The sequence below is a fragment of the Capricornis sumatraensis genome, chromosome 18 (assembly GCF_032405125.1).
Source record: "Capricornis sumatraensis isolate serow.1 chromosome 18, serow.2, whole genome shotgun sequence".
NCBI lineage: Eukaryota > Metazoa > Chordata > Mammalia > Artiodactyla > Bovidae > Capricornis > Capricornis sumatraensis.
The window spans coordinates 43,407,458-43,425,869 of NC_091086.1; the positions used below are offsets into that span (position 1 = coordinate 43,407,458).

Here is an 18,412-nt window from a genome sequence, read left to right on the forward strand (position 1 = left end):
CAGCCTCTTTATCCATCCCGAAGAATGAATTTGTTTATCTTCTTACATTCCAAGAAGATGTAAAACTTGAGAAAAAAGATCAAAGGGGCAGTTTAAAATCCCTTTAGCAGACCATTTTACAATATAAACAGAAAACAATGCTGTCTGATGTTAACAACCAAAAAAAAAAAAAAAAAAAAAACCCAGACAAATCCTAAATCAATAATTTAAAAGGCCACTTTAATGTGTATGGTGTTGTCCCTATTTGAAGCGCTCTTTTCATCCATCTATTAAAATGGATCTCAAAATCTGTTATCTGACTTTCTGAAGATAATTCAATATATGGTAAATTCTATTTCCTTAATGAACTCACTCTCCTGTTTGTTTCTTTTCACTTTGCTCATCCCTAAAATGCTCTGGTTTCCCAGGGCTCATCTCCTCTAACCTTTATGCCCTTTTCTGTGATCGAACTAATCAGCCACCAACATTTCAGCTGTGAACCATAAATACTTCTCCCCCAAACTGTGCTTTTTTTCTTCTAAAGCACCAAAGTTATCTACTCATCTGTCAACTGAACATCTCCACCCAGACATCCTAAAGGTGCTTTAAATTCAACATACCACCGACAGACTCAGTGTCTTTCTTCTAAAACCTTTTTTTTTTAAATCATAGGGAACATTGATTGACCCAGTCTCCTAAATTACTATAAATAAATACTATATCTTGGAAATCTCACTTTCACACTTCAATAAAAATTAACTTCTAAAACCTGGCTCTGAATGTGTTATTCCTTTGCTTTAAAAAAAAAAAAAAGGCCATAAGATAAAGTCACTTTCTTATCATGGTATACAAGGTCAGTTTACCTTTCCATCTCCAGATATTTCTCTCCTGCCTTACTCCTCAAAGACACACCTGTGGTCTATAACATGCATTACTCGCACTTTCCAAGTATACCATTCATTCATTCAATAAACCAGCGCCATCTGTGCGCTAGGCACTGTTCTAAGCATTGGGGTTCTGCAGTGAACAAAACAGATAAAGTTTCTGCCCTCATGGGCTTACATCTTGGTGAAAGCAGACAGACAAAAATCAAATATATAATAGGTGAAGTGGTGGCAACTGGTACGGAGAAAAAGATCTAGCTAGAAAAGCAATTCAGAGCAACACAACAAACAGCATGATCTGTAAACTTAAGACATCCAATCCACATGTCTTTAAAAGTACAATCATACTTCTATATCCCTTAATTTATTTACATTTAAATTTTATTTTAAAAATATAACCCCATGAATAATATTGAGAGGCATAGTCATCGAGAGCCATTAAAAAAATAAACACCTTATTTCTGGAGTGACCAATCATAATAATTTCATATTTTGAGATTAAAGTTTAAGACTTAATTAAATTAAGACTTAATTTAAGTCCAGGTTCGATGCATGAGACAAGGCGCTCAGGGCCGGTGCACTGGGACGACCCTGAGGGATGAGATGGGGAGGGAGGTGGGAAGGGGGTTCAGGATGGGGGACACATGTACACCCATGGCTGATTCATGTCAATGTATGGCAAAAACCACTACAACATTGTAAAGTAATTAGCCTCCAATTAAAATAAATAAATAAAAGCTTTTTTAAAAAGAGTGTTTTTCTTTGATTCCAGTGTTTCAGGTGCCTTCAGGATGCACCCCAACAAAGTATTATTTGTGCTGGCATATTTCAAATTATGTCATGAGATTAGAATCTATAAATCTTAGGTACTCATCTAGAATTAGTCTCATTGTCAGTTCACTGGCTCTAACTAACTATACCATGGCTTCAAATTTAGGGCCTACAATTTAAGACTCCATAGTAATACTAGAACACTAGAGACAGGAATTTTTTGCTGGTGATTTAAAAACAGTGGTCCGATGGTCTGAATCATGTAAGTACATGGTATGTCTCAATTGTTTACAAAGAGCTGAAATAACTGGAGAAACCTATAGAAGAGCAATGCTTAAGACAGGATATTACAAAAAGGATCTGATAGTGAGCCAAAGAAAATCTGCACAGACATTAATTGGCCTGTTTTGTACTCAAAAAACAACAATGATTTGCCTTCCCACCTAAATAATACTACATACTTTAAAAGACTTTAAAGGAGCTCAGATTTTCTTCTGGGAATCTTCACTATTACTGTATTACATACAGCTCCACTCTCTAGATATCAATGAATGAATGAATGCCTGCATGCTCACATGGTGGTGTTTTCCTACTCACATACATATGTAAAGAAAACCTAAGGGGGTGGGGATTTGGTAGCTAAATCTGAAATGCTTTAAACTTCCAATAATGAAACAGAAATTAAACTCAGTAGAAGCCATACCTTACCTCAATGACAACTCTGACAAGGAAAATTCTGACAAAGATTTCAAATAATGATATGCTTCGTCACATTCTGAGGGTGTAACTTTTCACTCTGTCCATAATCCCTGAATCCTTATAATCACACACTGTGGGACGCTGCCTTCTGCATGCTACATGATGATCTGCCTCTCCTCTCCTGAAACTGGTTGGTAGAGAGGGTAAGCATCCCAGGCCCAGCTGAACTTCTGACTGTGGTGTGTGCCCACAGGAAATACTGGGTCAGCAGGGGGTAAAGTGTAGGTAAGCCACTCTGCAACATACTTACTAATAATTCCTGTATTGGAGAAAAAAAAGCAGCTACCACAGCACTGGAAGGGCAAGAGCTTATGTTCTGTTTCAAAACCAAAACCAAAGATGGCTAGGAGGCAAGCTTCACTTCCTTCTCAAGGCTGGGAGGAAAGAAAGTACATACCGCATCTGTGATGTCTATTTCATACACCCTTTGGAAAGTCCTGCGCTCGAAGAAGACAAGCTTGCCGCTGCCACATCCTCTTTGAACAGATGTCCCAGTGACTATGAGTTTATCATCTGGACTGAAACAGCAGTCAGTCCTACAGACAACAAGAGTTTATAAGGTTAGGTTTATGACCCCACAACAAAGCAGCAGTAATGAGTTAAATAAAACATAATCAACATCATTGTAAAAAGAGACCACTCTTATACAGGGTTTGTAATACATCAGGCACTTACATTAATTTCCCCATTTTACTGATGAGGAAACTGAGGCGGAAAGAAGTGAAATGAATCTTGTCCAAGATCACAAAAGTAAGCGGTGCAGCTGGAGTTCGATTAGTCTGACTCCAGAATATGTGCTCTAATTTCTAAATATTATAGTATCTTTTACTGGTAACAGAGTGTGGGAAAAAACTCAATATTGACATTGATCCTGTCTATACACAAATAGACAGTGTATGACTAATGTCTAAGTGGTAATGATTTTGACCAGTTTGAGAACTATTTTCATTAGCACTACCTCTCAGATAATTTGAGTTTTGTCAAGTCAAGCACTGAGCAATGAGGAGCAGCCTGCACCGCTGGAACCTAACTGATGGCTATGATTCAACAGCTCTTGAGGATGAGAGGTCCAGCCATCTGACTGTGAATAACCTAAGACATGAGCCAAAGACATTATGCAGTTAGCATTACTTGTGGCAGGCACTAGGCTCAAAACATTCACATTGGCTATAAATTCACATTTGTTTGTCCATCTGTTTGTTTTAACAGATAAACACCATGGGCCACAGGCCATGTTGGAGTTAGTGCTCTGATATTATACAGCTTCCTCCATTTGCTGCTTCCATTACCATTGTGCTCTCCTTGCTGGTCATCATTTAATACAGATGTGAAATTTTATTTCAACCAAAATAGAAAATTTTGCTTAGGCACCAACTGTGGGACTTAGAGATCAAATCCCAACCTCAGCTGCTTGCAGAAAAATCTTTAAAGCTTCAGTTATCAACTTAGCAGAATGGAGATTATAGTGTTCACCTACCCAGAGCAAGACAGTCTGAATAAGTGAAGTTTACCAAATTATTGATTGGAATGATGATAAGAAAAATTGAGGACATAATATAAAAGGTTCAGTAACTATGAAAAATTGCTTTCATGGCTGTTGTTGATCAGTCACTAAGTCATGTCTGGTTATTTGAGATCCCATGGCCTGCAGCACGCTAGGTTTCCCTGTCCTTCACTATCTCCCAGCGTTTGCTCAGACTCCTGTCCATCGAGTCGGTGATACCATCCAACCATCTTGTCCTCTGTCACCCACTTCTCTTCTTGACCTCAATCTTTCCCAGCATCAGGGTCTTTTCCAATGAATCAGCTCTTCACATCAAGTGGCCAAAATATTGGAGCTTCATCTTCAGCATCAGTCTTTCTAATGAATATTCAGGGTTGACTTCCTTTAGGTTTGACTGGCTTGATCTCCTTGCAGTCCAAGGGACTCTCAAGAGTCTTCTCCAGCACCACAGTTCAAAAGCATCAATTCTTTGGTGCTCAGCCTTCTTTATGATCCAACTCTTACATCCATATATGACTACTGGAAAAACCACAGCTTTGACTAGATGGACCTTTGTCAGCAAAGTGATATCTCTGCTTTTTAATATGCTGTCTAGGTCTGTCATAGTTTTTCTTCCAAGGAGCAAGCAATTTTTAATTTCATGGCTGCAGTCATTGTCTGCAGTGATTTTGGAGCCCAAGAAAATACAATCTGTTACTATTTCCACTTTTCCCCCATCTATTTGCCATGAAGTGATGGGACCAGATGCCCGCCATGATTTTAGTTTTTTTGAATGTTTAATGGTATGAGGATTCAAATTTTAAAATAAAAACAGGCCTACTCTGTCATTTATACACTATCAAAAGAACAATCCTTGAAGATGTTTTTACTATCTCAAGACCCTAAGTGCGTACACAATGTACATATTCATACACACAAACACATGAACATACATCATTTCAACTTCAAAAATAAAATCTTATATTCTGAAGAACATACAAAATGAAAGGAAAAATAAAATGCATCTTTCAAAAACCTATTTCAATCACTCTCTAGTCCCTTTTCTAGATGATCTAAGACATATACTATAAACTAACATGAAGTTCCTTTACAATTCTCCTGTGCTTATCAAATATTAAAAATATGCTACTTACATTGGGAACATTGTGGGAAGACCCGAGGCAGAAAAGAGTGGCTTATTAAACTGTCGGATGTCCCATAATTTTAATGTATCATCACCTGATAGAGGAATGAGAAAAAAAAAAGACAGAAAATAAATTTTGCAAAAAAAAAAAAAACAAAAACCAGTTCCATGTTTAGAATTTGCTAAACTTAGTATATAACTTTAAGAATAGGACGGGTGAGAGGAGGTGGGGGAGGAAGGGAGGGAGGGAGAGAGAAAGGGAAGAGGCAGGAGGGAAGGAAGAAGGAAGCGGATGCACATAACATGTTTTACTGTTTAACTGGGGAGCCTGAGAACAGTACCAAGGTACCGGATAATGAACTAGCCTCCTAGAAGTTACTTTCCAGATTGATGTAGCATCTGTAGGCTAGGAGGAACCCTGGAGAATCTCTAAAGAGTGACTGTCTGCAGAGCAGATGGTGGTTTCCCTGTGGTGTATTTGTGCAAAACTTGACTTCTTAAGAAGATATTAATTTAACAACCATCAGGACTGAAAATAGTGCAATTCACAACAGATTCTTTTTCCCACTTGTGTGTGGGTGAAAATATCCATTAACATTAATGAGGGTGAGCCACGTGATTCCATTCCCTGCAGGGTAACTCAATTTGTGCCTCTCATTCTTCACCTTGCTGGGGAGTACAGCTTTTCCAAGCCATTTAAAGTATAATGAATGTTCTTTAAAGAATCACTTTTGAAATATTTCTATAAGGCTACTAACTAATTCCTGTCCATAATGAAAGCCAGAACTCTTATAAGTAATACCTTTGCTGTTCTTGCTCCCCAGTGTCCAAAGCTGAGACCTGCCTCAATCCCTGCGGTCCAATAAGGAATTAGTATCAGATGCAAGTGAGGTGAGTGGAGAGCTCAATAAAAACCCCCATTCTCTCTCCTGCGACCCTGCCTCCAAAATCCAACTTTTGGCAGGTGCACTAATCCACAACTGGCTGGATTAGAGACCTACTTATACTGGAAGAACTTGGTAACATCCATGTTTTTGCTTTCAGCCTTTTTAAAAAAAGGTTACCCATCCTCACAATCCTCAAACAAAAAGAAAACATTAATCTGTATTAAACAGTTTAGCTAGCCTGGCAGGTTCTGGAGCTAGCAGGAGCACCTCACAACACCCTGAGGACTTTGCTGAACAGAGAAATGTCCATCTGGCATATTCTATACATCCAGGAAAGAAAATGATGGACTACAGCAGACATGTTCTGCTGATGACATGTTACCCAATAGCTAGTACAGGATGGAAGGGGAAAGGAAAAATTATCACTAAAATGTCTTTGACTGAAATGGAATTAATCTCATACTTCTAAGGCAGTAATAGCCAACTGGGTAGGGCTGACCTATTTCAAACGCTACAGGAAGAATTTTTAAAGTATGCTCCTCTCTTATTCCCCTTGTTTCTCTCCACTCTACCCAGGAGATTTGGATGTACCACTCTAGAGATGTAAGAATGAGTGACTGTGAGAATTTTCAAGTAGTGCACTTACCATTTTAAACGCCCTCCTGGAGATTCAGATATACTCTTGGGCTAAAAATCACTGCTTGTAAGTAAAGAGTATAGTGTGTGCATATGTGCTAAGCTACTTCAGTCGTGTCCGACTCTTTGTGACCCTATGGACCATAGTCCCCCAGGCTTCCTATCCATGGGATTCTCTAGGCAAGAATACTAGAATGGGTTGCCATGCCCTCCTCCAGGGGATCTTCCTGGCCCAGGGATCGAACCCACGTCACTTATGACTCCTACACTGGCAGGTGGGTTCTTTACCACTAATGCCACCTGGGAAACCCACAAGGAATACAGTATATAGTATTAAGTAAGAGTCATCTGAGGACTCAGATAGCAGGTTAAACAAGATCCTACTGTATAGCACAGGGAACTGTGATGAATGTTATGTGGCAGCCTGGATGGGCGGGGAGTTTGGGGGAGAATGGATACATGTACATGTATGGTTGAGTCCCTTTGTTACCCACCTGAAACTATTACAACATTGCTAATCGGTTATATTCCAACACAAAATAAAAAGTTTTTTAAAACAAAACAAAAATTGGTTAGAATTGCCGAGCCAAAATATATATTTTTATGCATATCCATTTTGCCATGTATACCATAAATAGAAAATACATGTGCATGTGCTCTGATTTTTAAAATTACGTGAGGGTAAAATATATAAGGCTTCCTGGGAAGAAAGAATTGGAATGGATTCCCCAAGGGTAAAGGAACACGGACCAGTTAAACTAAGGGGAAAGCCATGCTACGTCTGTCTTCCTCACTTTCACTAAACCCTATCAGATCAGTTCAGTCGCTCAGTCATGTCCAGACCTTTGCAACCCCATGGACAGCAGCACGCCAGGCCTCCCTGTCCATCACCAACTCCCAGAGTTTACTCAAACTCATGTCCATTGAGTCGGTGATGCCATCCAACCATCTCATCCTCTGTCGTCCCCTTCTCCTCCCGCCTTCAATCTTTCCCAGCACCAGGGTCTTTTCTTCTTTCAGGAAAGGAACTCCGTTGTGATGTCCACAGTTTATACCAAGCACCTAGCATAATGCTTAGCTCAGAGTGGTTACTCAACATACAGTAGTTAAGTGAAAATGAATGATGTGAATAAACTATGTGAGAGAATAAATATAACATTGCTAGATTCATTTGGTCTATGGAATAAAGACTGAATCCTTTATGTGATATTTAAGGCCATCTATAACATGGCTCCAACCTCCTGAAGCCTGATTCTTTCCTCTCCCCAAAACTAGGCCTACTAGAAGATTCTCAGGCACACCCCACACTTCCCCCTAACGCTTTGTTCATAAGCTACCCTTACTCTTCTCTTATTTCCTTGTATACCACTTATTCATTTGAGAAAGATTTAGCAAAAAGTTAGAAACAACCTACACTCAACCATGTGAGTGTGGATAAGTCAACTTGTCAATACAATACAATCACAGAGGATTACATAACTATTTAAAAAATAACATCCAGATATACAACTTTTTATTAACTAAATTGAGTTAGTATTTAAACTGAAAAAAAAAAAATCAATGGTCGGCAAATAGAAGAGTTTGAAATACAAGACCCAGAACTATAAAATAATATAGAAAAAAGACAGAATATCATCTACAAAATTCCATAATGTAGAAGCAGAGGTCATCCTCAGAGGTTCCAAACACTGATGAAATTTGGAGGTAAAATCGAAACTGGGGCAAAAAAGTACATATTTTCTAAATTTTACTTGGTAATTTCCAATAAAATAATATTGCCATACTGAAAATGCATTGTAATGAAAAAAACTAGACTGGCAAAGGCCATTAACAAAAGCACAGCTAGCTTTACTAAGTGCTATTAGTGTGATATTTGTTAGTGCTAAATATGATCATTTTACGTATAGAAACACATCAAGAAGAAAGCTTTTAACCTACCTCCACGAGAAGCAAGGACAGTACCATCATAGGAAAAAGTCACGCAAGAAGTATCTGTGCCTGGGTCATGAGCTTGTTTATAGTGGAATTTCGGATGAACCTGTTTGAAAAGACAAGTAAAGTGCTAACTTCTCATCTGAATCCCAATAAGAACAGTTTTGTGGCAAGAATATTTTATTTTATCATCCAGAAAATGATACATAACAGCTATAATTTCACCTGAATATAGTTTTTTTCTTAAATTCTGGAAAAATTCAAAGGGCTTTTAAAACATCCTTTTGCTTTAATAAGAGAAAGGAAGAGACAAGGTTAAAGTTCAAGTAGTAGGAGGTATTTTTCAGATTGCCTCAGCAAGCTCTGAGCAACACAAGATTAGCCCCACACTTAGTTCTTCTTCTTATACTTAAAGTTTTAGGGACCATTTCCTATAGTTATCTGAATGAATAAATATAAATAAAAATTACTAATGAATATATTATTAATGCAAAAATATCATCGCCTTCCTAGTATATGTCAGACACTGTGCACATGGCTGTAAGTCTTGAACCATCTTTAGTGCACGCGTAGGATAAGGCTGTTGATAATGATGACAGCTAACCTTACTCAGTGCTTACTATATCCTTCACTATCTTTTGCCTATGGTATTCTCAATTACTCTGCAAGATTATCTGCATTTTACAGATTAGAAAACTAAGCACAGAGAATTAAGTACCTTAAGTACCTGTACCTAATGGAAGTTCTTGACTTAAATTCTTACTTATGACCTTACTAATACTGCTAACTATATTGTTTATATATCACCTCTTTTGCAAAACTGTCATTTCTTGTATCACCAAATGTGTGACTGGGCCTCTGGCAAAAATAACGATGATTAAGCAACTTGAAGCATTTAGTCAGATGTGTAGTTCTATATGAGATCAATGATTGTAATAATGTAACTCTAGATATAGGAAGAGGAAACAGAAATATTTTTCCTGGACTATAAAAGACTAGTAAGACAGGTAGGTGACCAGAGACTTGGCTACTGTTAACAGCTTACCAGCTGGCACAGTGCTAAGGAATCTGCCTGCCAATGCAGGAGATGCAAGAGACAGGTTCAATCTTGCATGCAAGTGATGGGTTTGATCTTACATGCAAGTGATGGGTTCGATCACTGGGTCAGGAAGATCTCCTGGAGTTGGAAATGACAACCTGCTCCAGTATTCTTGCCTGGGAAATCCTATGGACACAAGAGCCTGGCAAGTTACAGTCAATAGGGTTGCAAAGAGTCGGACATAACTGAAGCGACTGAATATGCACATATAATATACCAATCAGGTGGGATACAGAACATTAAAAGGTACAGAACCCATAGTAGCCATATCATATAAACTTCAGCATGAACCCAAGAGCAAGCAGGCAGTTTCATTTTGATTGAGATTTTTATATCAAATCTGCTCTTCAATTATTAACTTCACTTTTTTCAGTCACTAAGTATGTCCAACTCAGAGACCCCATGGACTATAGCATGCCAGGCTTCTCTGTCCTCCACTATCTCCCAGAGTTTGCTCAAGTTCATGTCCATTGATTCAGTGATGCTATCTAAACATCCCAACCTCTGCCACCCTGTTTAGAGAGGAATTTAGGATGAACCTGTTTGCAAAGACAAGCAAAGTGTTAACATCTCTTCTGAATCCAGACAAGAACAGTTGTAGCAGGAATATTTTATTTCATCATACAGAAATGATATATAATAGCTATATGTAAAATCTTAATTTACCTGAATATAGTTTTTTTTAATCCTGGAAAAAAATTCAAAAGGCTTTTAAAATACCCATTTACTTCACTTTAACCAATAACAAAAGTTTTATTCCATGAAATAAACTGGATAACCAGAGATCTTAAATTTGTATAAAACATCAATATATGGACAATCTGCAATGAAAAATACACCTACATTTTGAAACAAAGTCAACGTGATTGAAAAACACTTCTGGCATAATATGGGAAATCTAAAGCTACAACTTCTCCTTTAACACCTTTTATAATCATCACAGGCAAAGTACATCATTTTTTAAGGAAGTTGAGATTGTTAGCTCCTTTATATACGCTTCCTATTCTTATGTTAGACTTGGAGAACATCAAGCTTCAAACACTCACAGAGCTGGGAAATGCAAGCACAAAAACCTCGTTTTAAAGGCCCTCCCTACAAACTTCCAACTGGTAAAGTCACCCTTTCTGAGCAGCTGGGCACAGAGCCTCCAGCAGTGAGGAACTCACTGCGACACAAGCAACATTAGTGCATTTGTCTGGGGGGCTCTAACGGTAACGCCTTTCTTAAAGTGGATCCAAGGCTCCCCTCCCTCTAACATCTCCTTGTGAGTTCTCGGCCTGCCTTCTTTGGCTATGCTAATCCTAGTTTTTCCTCTCTAACAGAGACTGTCAAATTCTCAAAGAAAAATATGACGTCTTCCTCAAAGTCTCAAAAATATACCATTTTCTGTAATTTCTAAATAATCCAAACACTCTATGGTGGTAACCACAGAGTAAACCATGTAAACCACGAGTTTACATCCAGCAGATTCCAATAACTTTCTATCACTCTAATATGTATCTATCAATGCAAGAGGAAAGACAGCCCTGAAAAGCATCAAAACATGCTTTGTAATTAATAAAAACAGTGGAATAAACTATCTTAAATGAGAGAATTTAAATAAATTGCTAGGCTGAAAACTGGGGAAAATTCAGTAGAAAGAAAACTGGTCCTAGAGCCAAGTCAACCTGACCTAAAATTTCAGCTTACTACATTTTAGTTCGACCGTGGTCAACAGGCTTAATTTTTCTGTTCCATATTAAATAGTTTATTAATCTTGCAAATAACATGCCCTACACATCTTCCTTTCACTCTTACCCTTTTCCTCCAACTCCCAAAGAGACTGAGTTGCATTTAACCTACTATCTCCCTGCCTTGTGTCCACAGCACACATTTATTCACTCTGTAGTGGGCACCTCCTCTCAGAAAGTTGATATTACCAAAAATCAAACTCTGAGAGCAAGATTAGACAAATGCTAGGCTATTTAACAAACTAGGCATACTAACATCTAACTGTCCTCTCAAATCTACCCCTGCTGCTAAGCTGAAAAGTCACTTCAGTCGTGTCTGACTCTGTGAGACCTCATAGACAGCAGCCCAACCAGGCTTCCCCGTCCCTGGGATTCTCCAGGCAAGAACACTGGACTGGGTTGCCATTTCCTTCTCCAATCAAATCTACCCCTAGGTCCCCCTAAATAGATAGGGGATTCAACAGATTCATTGAGAATCTATTTTTAAGCTTAGTTATAATCAAGCATAAAAATAGCTGGAGTGTGAAGTCAAGTGGGCCTTAGGAAGCACCACCACGAACAAAGCTAGTGGAGGTAATAGAATTCCAGTTGAGCTATTTCAAATCCTAAAAGAGGATGCTGTTAAAATGCTGCACTCAATATGCAGGCAAATTAGGAAAACTCAGTAGTGGCCACAAGACTGGAAAAGGTCAGTTTTCATTCCAATCCCAAAGAAAGGCAATGTCAAAGAATGCTCAAACTACTGCACAATTACACTCATCTCACACGTTAGCAAAGTAATGCTCAAAATCCTCCAAGCTAGGATTCAACAGTACATGAACCAAGAACTTCCAAATGTTCAAGCTAGATTTAGAAAAGGCAGAGGAACTAGAGATTAAATTGTCAACATCCACTGGAACATAGAAAAAGCAAGAGAATTCCAGAAGAACATATACTTCTGCTTCATTGACTACACTAAAGCCTTTGACTATGTGGATCACAACAAACTGGAAAATTCTACAAGAGATGAGAATACCAGACCACCTAACCTGTCTCCTGAGAAATCTGTATGCAGGTCAAGAAACAACAGTTAGAACTGGACATGGAACAATGGACTGGTTCCAAATTGGGAAAGGAGTATGTCAAGGCTGTATATTGTTACCTTGCTTATTTAACTTCTTGATGAAAGTGAAAGAGGACAGTGAAAAAGTTGGCTTAAGCTCAACATTCAGAAAACTAAGATCACAGCATCTGGTCCCATCACTTCATGGCAAATAGATGGGGAAACAGTGGAAACTGGCTGACTTTTATTTTTCTGGGCTCCAAAATCACTGAAGATGGTGATTGCAGCCATGAAATTAAAAGATGCTTACTCCTTGGAAGGAAAGTTATGACCAACCTAGATAGCATATTCAAAAGCAGAGACATTACTTTGCCAACAAAGGTCTGTCTAGTCAAGGCTATGGTTTTTCCAGTGGTCATGTATGGATGTGAAAGTTGGACTGTGAAGAAAGCTGAGCACCAAAGAACTGATGCTTTTGAACTGTAGTGTTGGAGAAGACTCTTGAGAGTCCCTTGGACTGCAAGGAGATCCAACCAGTCCATTCTGAAGGAGATCAGTCCTGGGTGTTCTTTGGAAGGACTGATGCTAAAGCTGAAACTCCAATACTCTGGCCACCTCATGCGAAGAGTTAACTCATTGGAAAAGACTCTGATGCTGGGAAGGATTGGGGGCAGGAGGAGAAGGGGACGACAGAGGATGAGATGGCTGGATGGCATCACCAACTCGATGGACGTGAGTTTGAGTGAACTTCAGGAGTTGGTGATGGACAGGGAGGCCTGGTGTGCTGCAATTCATGGGGTCGCAAAGAGTCAGACACGACTGAGCAACTGAACTGAACTGAACTGAGAGTACATCATGCAAAATGCTGGACTGGAAGAAACACAAGCTGGAATCAAGATTGCCAGGAGAAATATCAATAACCTCAGATATGCAGATGACACCACCCTTATGGCAGAATACAAAGAGGAGCTAAAGAGCCTCTTGATGAAATGAAACAGGAGAATGAAAAAGCTGGCTTAAAACTCAACATTCAAAAAACTAAGATCATGGAATCTGCTCCCATCACTTCATGGCAAATAAATAGGGAAACAGTGAAAGAATTTATTTTCTTGGGCTCCAAAATCACTGTAGATAGTGACTGCAGCCATAAAATTAAAAAAACGCTTGCTCCTTGGAAGAAAAGCTATGACCAACCTTTACAGCATATAAAAAGCAGAGACTTTACTTTGCCAACAAAGGTCCATCTAGTCAAAGCTCTGGTTTTTCCAGTAGTCATGTATGGATGTGAGAGTTGGACCATAAAGAAAGTTGAATGCCAAAGAATTGATGCTTTTGAACTGTGGTGTTGGAGGAGGTTATTGAGAGTGCCCTGGACTGCAAGGAGATCAAACCAGTCAATCCTAAAGGATATCAGTCCTGAATACTCACTGGAAGGATTAATGCTGAAGCTGAAGCCCCAAAACTTTGGCCACCTGATGTGAAGAACTGAGTCATTTGAAAAGACCCTGATGCTGGGAAAGCCTGAAGATGGGAGGAGATGGGGGCAACAGAGGATGAGATGGTTAGATGGCATCACAAATGCGATGGACATGAGTTTGAGTAGGATCTGGGAGCAATACGTGAACTGTGAAATTCCAGATGTTCAAACTGGTTTTAGAAAAGGCAGAGGAACCAGAGATCAAATTGCCAACATCCACTGGATTATCAAAAAAGCAAGAGAGTTCCAGAAAAACATCTATTTCTGCTTTATTGACTATGCCAAAGCCTTTGACTGTGTGGATCACCATAAACTGTAGAAAATTCTGAAAGTGATAGGAATACCAGACCAACTGACCTGCCTCTTGAGAAACCTGTATGCAGGTCAGGAAACAACAGTTAGAACTGGACATGGAACAACAGACTGGTTCCAAATAGGAAAAGGGGTATGTCAAGGCTGTATATTGTCACCCTGTTTGTTTAACTTATATGCAGAGTACATCATGAGAAATGTTGGGCTGGATGAAGCATAGCTGGAATCTAAAGATTGCCAGGAGAAATATCAATAACCTCAGATATGCAGATGACACCACCCTTATGGCAGAAGTGAAGAACTAAAGAGCCTCTTGATGAAAGTGAAAGAGGAAAGCGAAAAAGCTGGCTTAAAGCTCAACATTCAGAAAACGAAGATCATGGCATCCAGTCCCATCACTTCATGGCAGATAGATGGGGAAACAGTGGCAACAGTGGCTGACTTTATTTTTCCGGGCTCCAAAATCACTGCAGATGGTGATTGAAGCCATGAAATTAAAAGACGCTTACTCCTTGGAAGGAAAGTTATGACCAACCTAGACAGCATATTAAAAAGCAGAGACATTGCCAACAAAGGTCTGTCTAGTCAAGGCTATGGTTTTTCTAGTAGTCATGTATGGATGTGAGAGTTGGACTATAAAGAAAGCTGAGCACCAAAGAATTGATGCTTTTGAACTGTGGTGTTGGAGAAGACTCCTGAGAGTCCCTTGGACTGCAAGGAGACCCAACCAGTCCATTCTAATGGAGATCAGTCCTGGGTGTTCATTGGAAGGACTACTGTTGAGGCTGAAACTCCAATACTTTAGCCACCTGATGCAAAGAGCTGACAGATTGGAAAAGACCCTGATGCTGGGAAAGACTGAGGGTAGGAAGAGCAGGAGATGACAGAGGATGAGATGGTTGGATGGCATCACTGACTCGTTGGACATGGGTTCGGGTAGACTCCGGGAGTTGGTGATGGACAGGGAGGCCTGGCATGCTGCGGTTCGTGGGGTCGCAAAGAGTCAGACCTGACTGAGTAACTGAACTGAACTGAACTGGGAACTGCTGATGGACAGGGAAGCCTGGCGGGCTGCTGTCCATGGGATCACAAAGAGTCAGACACAACTGAGTGACTGAAGTGAACTGAACTGAAGCAAAGGTACCACATATCTTGTATCATCTGTCAACCTAGCATCTCATTAGTGTTTCTTCCATAAATAACAATGTGATAACCTACCTTCCAGAAGGAGATCTGTAATTTAAAAATCCTGGTAAACTAGAGCTGCACTATTTTAATACAAAATAAAGCAGCTTCTATCTGTAGGGTTCTAGAAAATTTCATGAATCCTTAGATGTTATAAAAACAGTGATTAAATAGTAACTAAAATGGGAAAGTCTTTTTGAAATGCCTAGCCTAGTGCCTGCATATGACGGTCAGTCAATTTAACATGTGCTCCTACTTCTTAATTTCTGAGCACCAAAGCCTAGTACATTAATTCCTTGATCAAGGATAAAAAACATCTGCAATAGAGGCAGGGAAGCAAAATGGTTAGTCCCACAGTCTGGTGTCAGACTGCTCAAGTATGAATTCTAGCTCTACCACTTATTAGCTACCTAACAGTCAGGAAAAAGGAGGATCAATAACACTACCTACCTCACAGGGTTATTGTAAAGATAAAATGAGAAAGTTCAGGTAAGTCCTTAGAAAGGAGACTAACAATCAGTAAGTGTTGGCCAATAATCATGGTATTGTGAACCTGCTGTGTTCCAAGCACTGTGCTAGGTGCATTACATAGACTATTTTTATTCCTCCATGTAAATCCTTGCCAAGTAGGTACATTTTTCATTTCATAGATAAGGGAATAGATTCAGAGAGGATGAGTAATCATTCTAGGCTTAAGATCAGTAGCAGGACTCATGCCACCTTGGTTGAATCTCAAATCATATCTCTTTACCTTGAAATTGCTTGATAAACAAAAACTGTGAAAATATGTTGTATCGCCTTTAAAACAGAGTTTAAAAGCAATAAGCATTCTTTCAGCAGCCTTTCTCAGAGCTCAATTTTATGCTCAGAAACATTTCTTTTGTCCCTCAAATCAAACCAAGAATAAAATCTTTTTTGGGGGCCACGGCTCACACACCACCCACCCCATCCCCCAAGTCCTTGTTTATGTGGAGAGTGAAGGAAAATGGAGAGAAGCCAAAAAAGGTGAAATATGAGGAACCAGACACTGTCGCTTGGGTTAAAAACTGTAACACAGAGTATCCCCTTCCCCAATCTTACTGAAGCCTGGCTGCCGTTGGAACCTGGCTAGAGAATTTGTCATGAACTGGTGGGCCTGCAAATACAGGAAGGGAAAGTGGCCATGTCCCAAACGTCCAGGGACAGGGATCTCAGACCTTTTCCAAAAGAGCTCTGTATGAAATAAGCCAATCACAAAAAGACAAATACTGCATGAAACTTCTTATATGAGGCTCAGAAAACAGTCAAATACAGACACAGAAAGCATAATGCGAGTTGCCAGGGGGGCTGGGGAAACAGAGGAGTTGGGGAATATTGTTTAATGGGTAGAGTTTCAGTTTTACAAAATAAAAAGAGTTCTGGAGATGAAAGGTGGTGATGGTTGGACAATAATATGAATGTATTTAATACCACTGAACTGTACATTAAAAATAATTAAGATGGTAAAAAGAAAAAGACCCGAGGAAAGACTGGGAAAGATTGAGGGCAGGAGGTGAAGGGGATGACAGAGGATGAGATGGTTGGATGACATCACCGACACGATGGACATGAGTTTGAGCAAGCTCCAGGAGTTAGTGATGGACAGGGAGGCCTGGTGTGCTGCACCCCACGGGGTCGCAAAGAGTCAGACACAACTGAGTGACTGAACTGATAATCAAGCAATTCCAATCACTTCTAAATTTTTAATCACACGTTAGGGTTACTTGCTATACCAGTATTAAAAATGTTCCAGGATTCTTTTAAATGCCAAGAGTAAACAACAGAATACGTATAGACTGGTGCGTGCATGCACGTGTGCTTAGTTGTTCAGGCGTGTCCGACTCTCTCAACCCCATGGACTGTAGCCCGCCAGACTCCTCTGTCCATGGGATTCTCTAGGCAAGAATACTAGAGTGGGCAGCCATTCCCTTCTCCAGGGGATCTTCCTCACCCAGGAATCGAACTCGGGTCTCCTGCATTGCATGCAGATTCTTTACCCTCTCAGCCACCAGGGAACCCCCAAAATACAGGCCTAGATTGAATATAATTTCCTCCTGTTTCTCTGACTTTGGAGATATATAGTAAGGATTATAAGAATAATGTATACAAAAGTATAGGAACTGTCATATAAAGGTACTTTTCAATTCCCTATTCCCATGAAGTCTTCATTTCAATTAGAGAAAATTAGACAATAAAACCTCCCCAAAAGATTCTGCAATAGTCAAATTAATATACTGTATAAACATGGCATTCCCAGGGGTAGAAGAGACGGGCAGACAACAAAGGTACTGCTTAATATCTACAATCAGAAAGAGAGAGAAATAGAGAAGCAGGAGGCTAAAGATGGTAATTTCAAAAAAACAAAAAAAATCATGACCTCTTGCTCTGTTCCTATATCTGACCCTATTTTCAGATCAGAAACCAATTGACTATAGAGGCAGCCAGATTCTTAAGAGGACGGGCAGTGCTCCTCAGTGGGGCAGCAATTCTCGTCCTTCCAAAAACGGAGTCTTGACTATAGGCTGAATAAAGTAGTGGTCCCCACTGTAGCCACCATGCTAACTGGGGCATCAGCACAGCTAGAGCAGACTAACAAAGCCTTGGGTTGGCTTGGGCTCAAAGAGTTCCCATTGGCCTGGCCACTTTTCTAAGAGCTGCACTGCAGTCTGAGATTCTTCTCAGCCAGCGCTCCTTCGTTGCTTCCCTCTTTCCTACCCAGGAGTCAAATCTGCATCACCACCTGATACTCTCCAGCTCTCCACACACTTTTCCCTTACAGGAGATTTGGCAACAAATCTTTTATGCATCTAATGCTGCCTTAACATCTGCTTCTCTGAGAACCCTAACTAACAGAGTTCAGTTCAGTTCAGTTCAGTCACTCAGTCGTGTCCGACTCTTTCCGACCCCATGAATCGCACCACGCCAGGCCTCCCTGTCCATCACCATCTCCCGGAGTTCACTCAGACTCACGTGTATCAAGTCCGTGATGCCATCCAGCCATCTCATCCTCGGTCGTCCCCTTCTCCTCCTGCCCTCAATCCCTCCCAGCATCAGAGTCTTTTCCAATGAGTCAA

The 18,412-nt window shown here is 39.9% G+C and overlaps 1 protein-coding gene across 2 annotated transcripts in view; it reads right to left on the reverse strand.

Moving 5' to 3' along the window:
• WDR70 (WD repeat domain 70) overlaps window positions 1-18,412 on the reverse strand; it is a 267,755-nt gene that overhangs the window by 39,570 nt on the left and 209,773 nt on the right. For both annotated transcript variants that reach the window (XM_068990587.1, XM_068990588.1), the window contains 3 exons: window positions 8,482-8,581; window positions 5,031-5,115; window positions 2,791-2,929 (listed from right to left, as the gene is read on the reverse strand). In XM_068990587.1, the coding sequence (XP_068846688.1) occupies window positions 2,791-2,929; window positions 5,031-5,115; window positions 8,482-8,581 (324 nt within the window). The remainder of the gene's footprint in view (window positions 1-2,790; window positions 2,930-5,030; window positions 5,116-8,481; window positions 8,582-18,412) is intronic.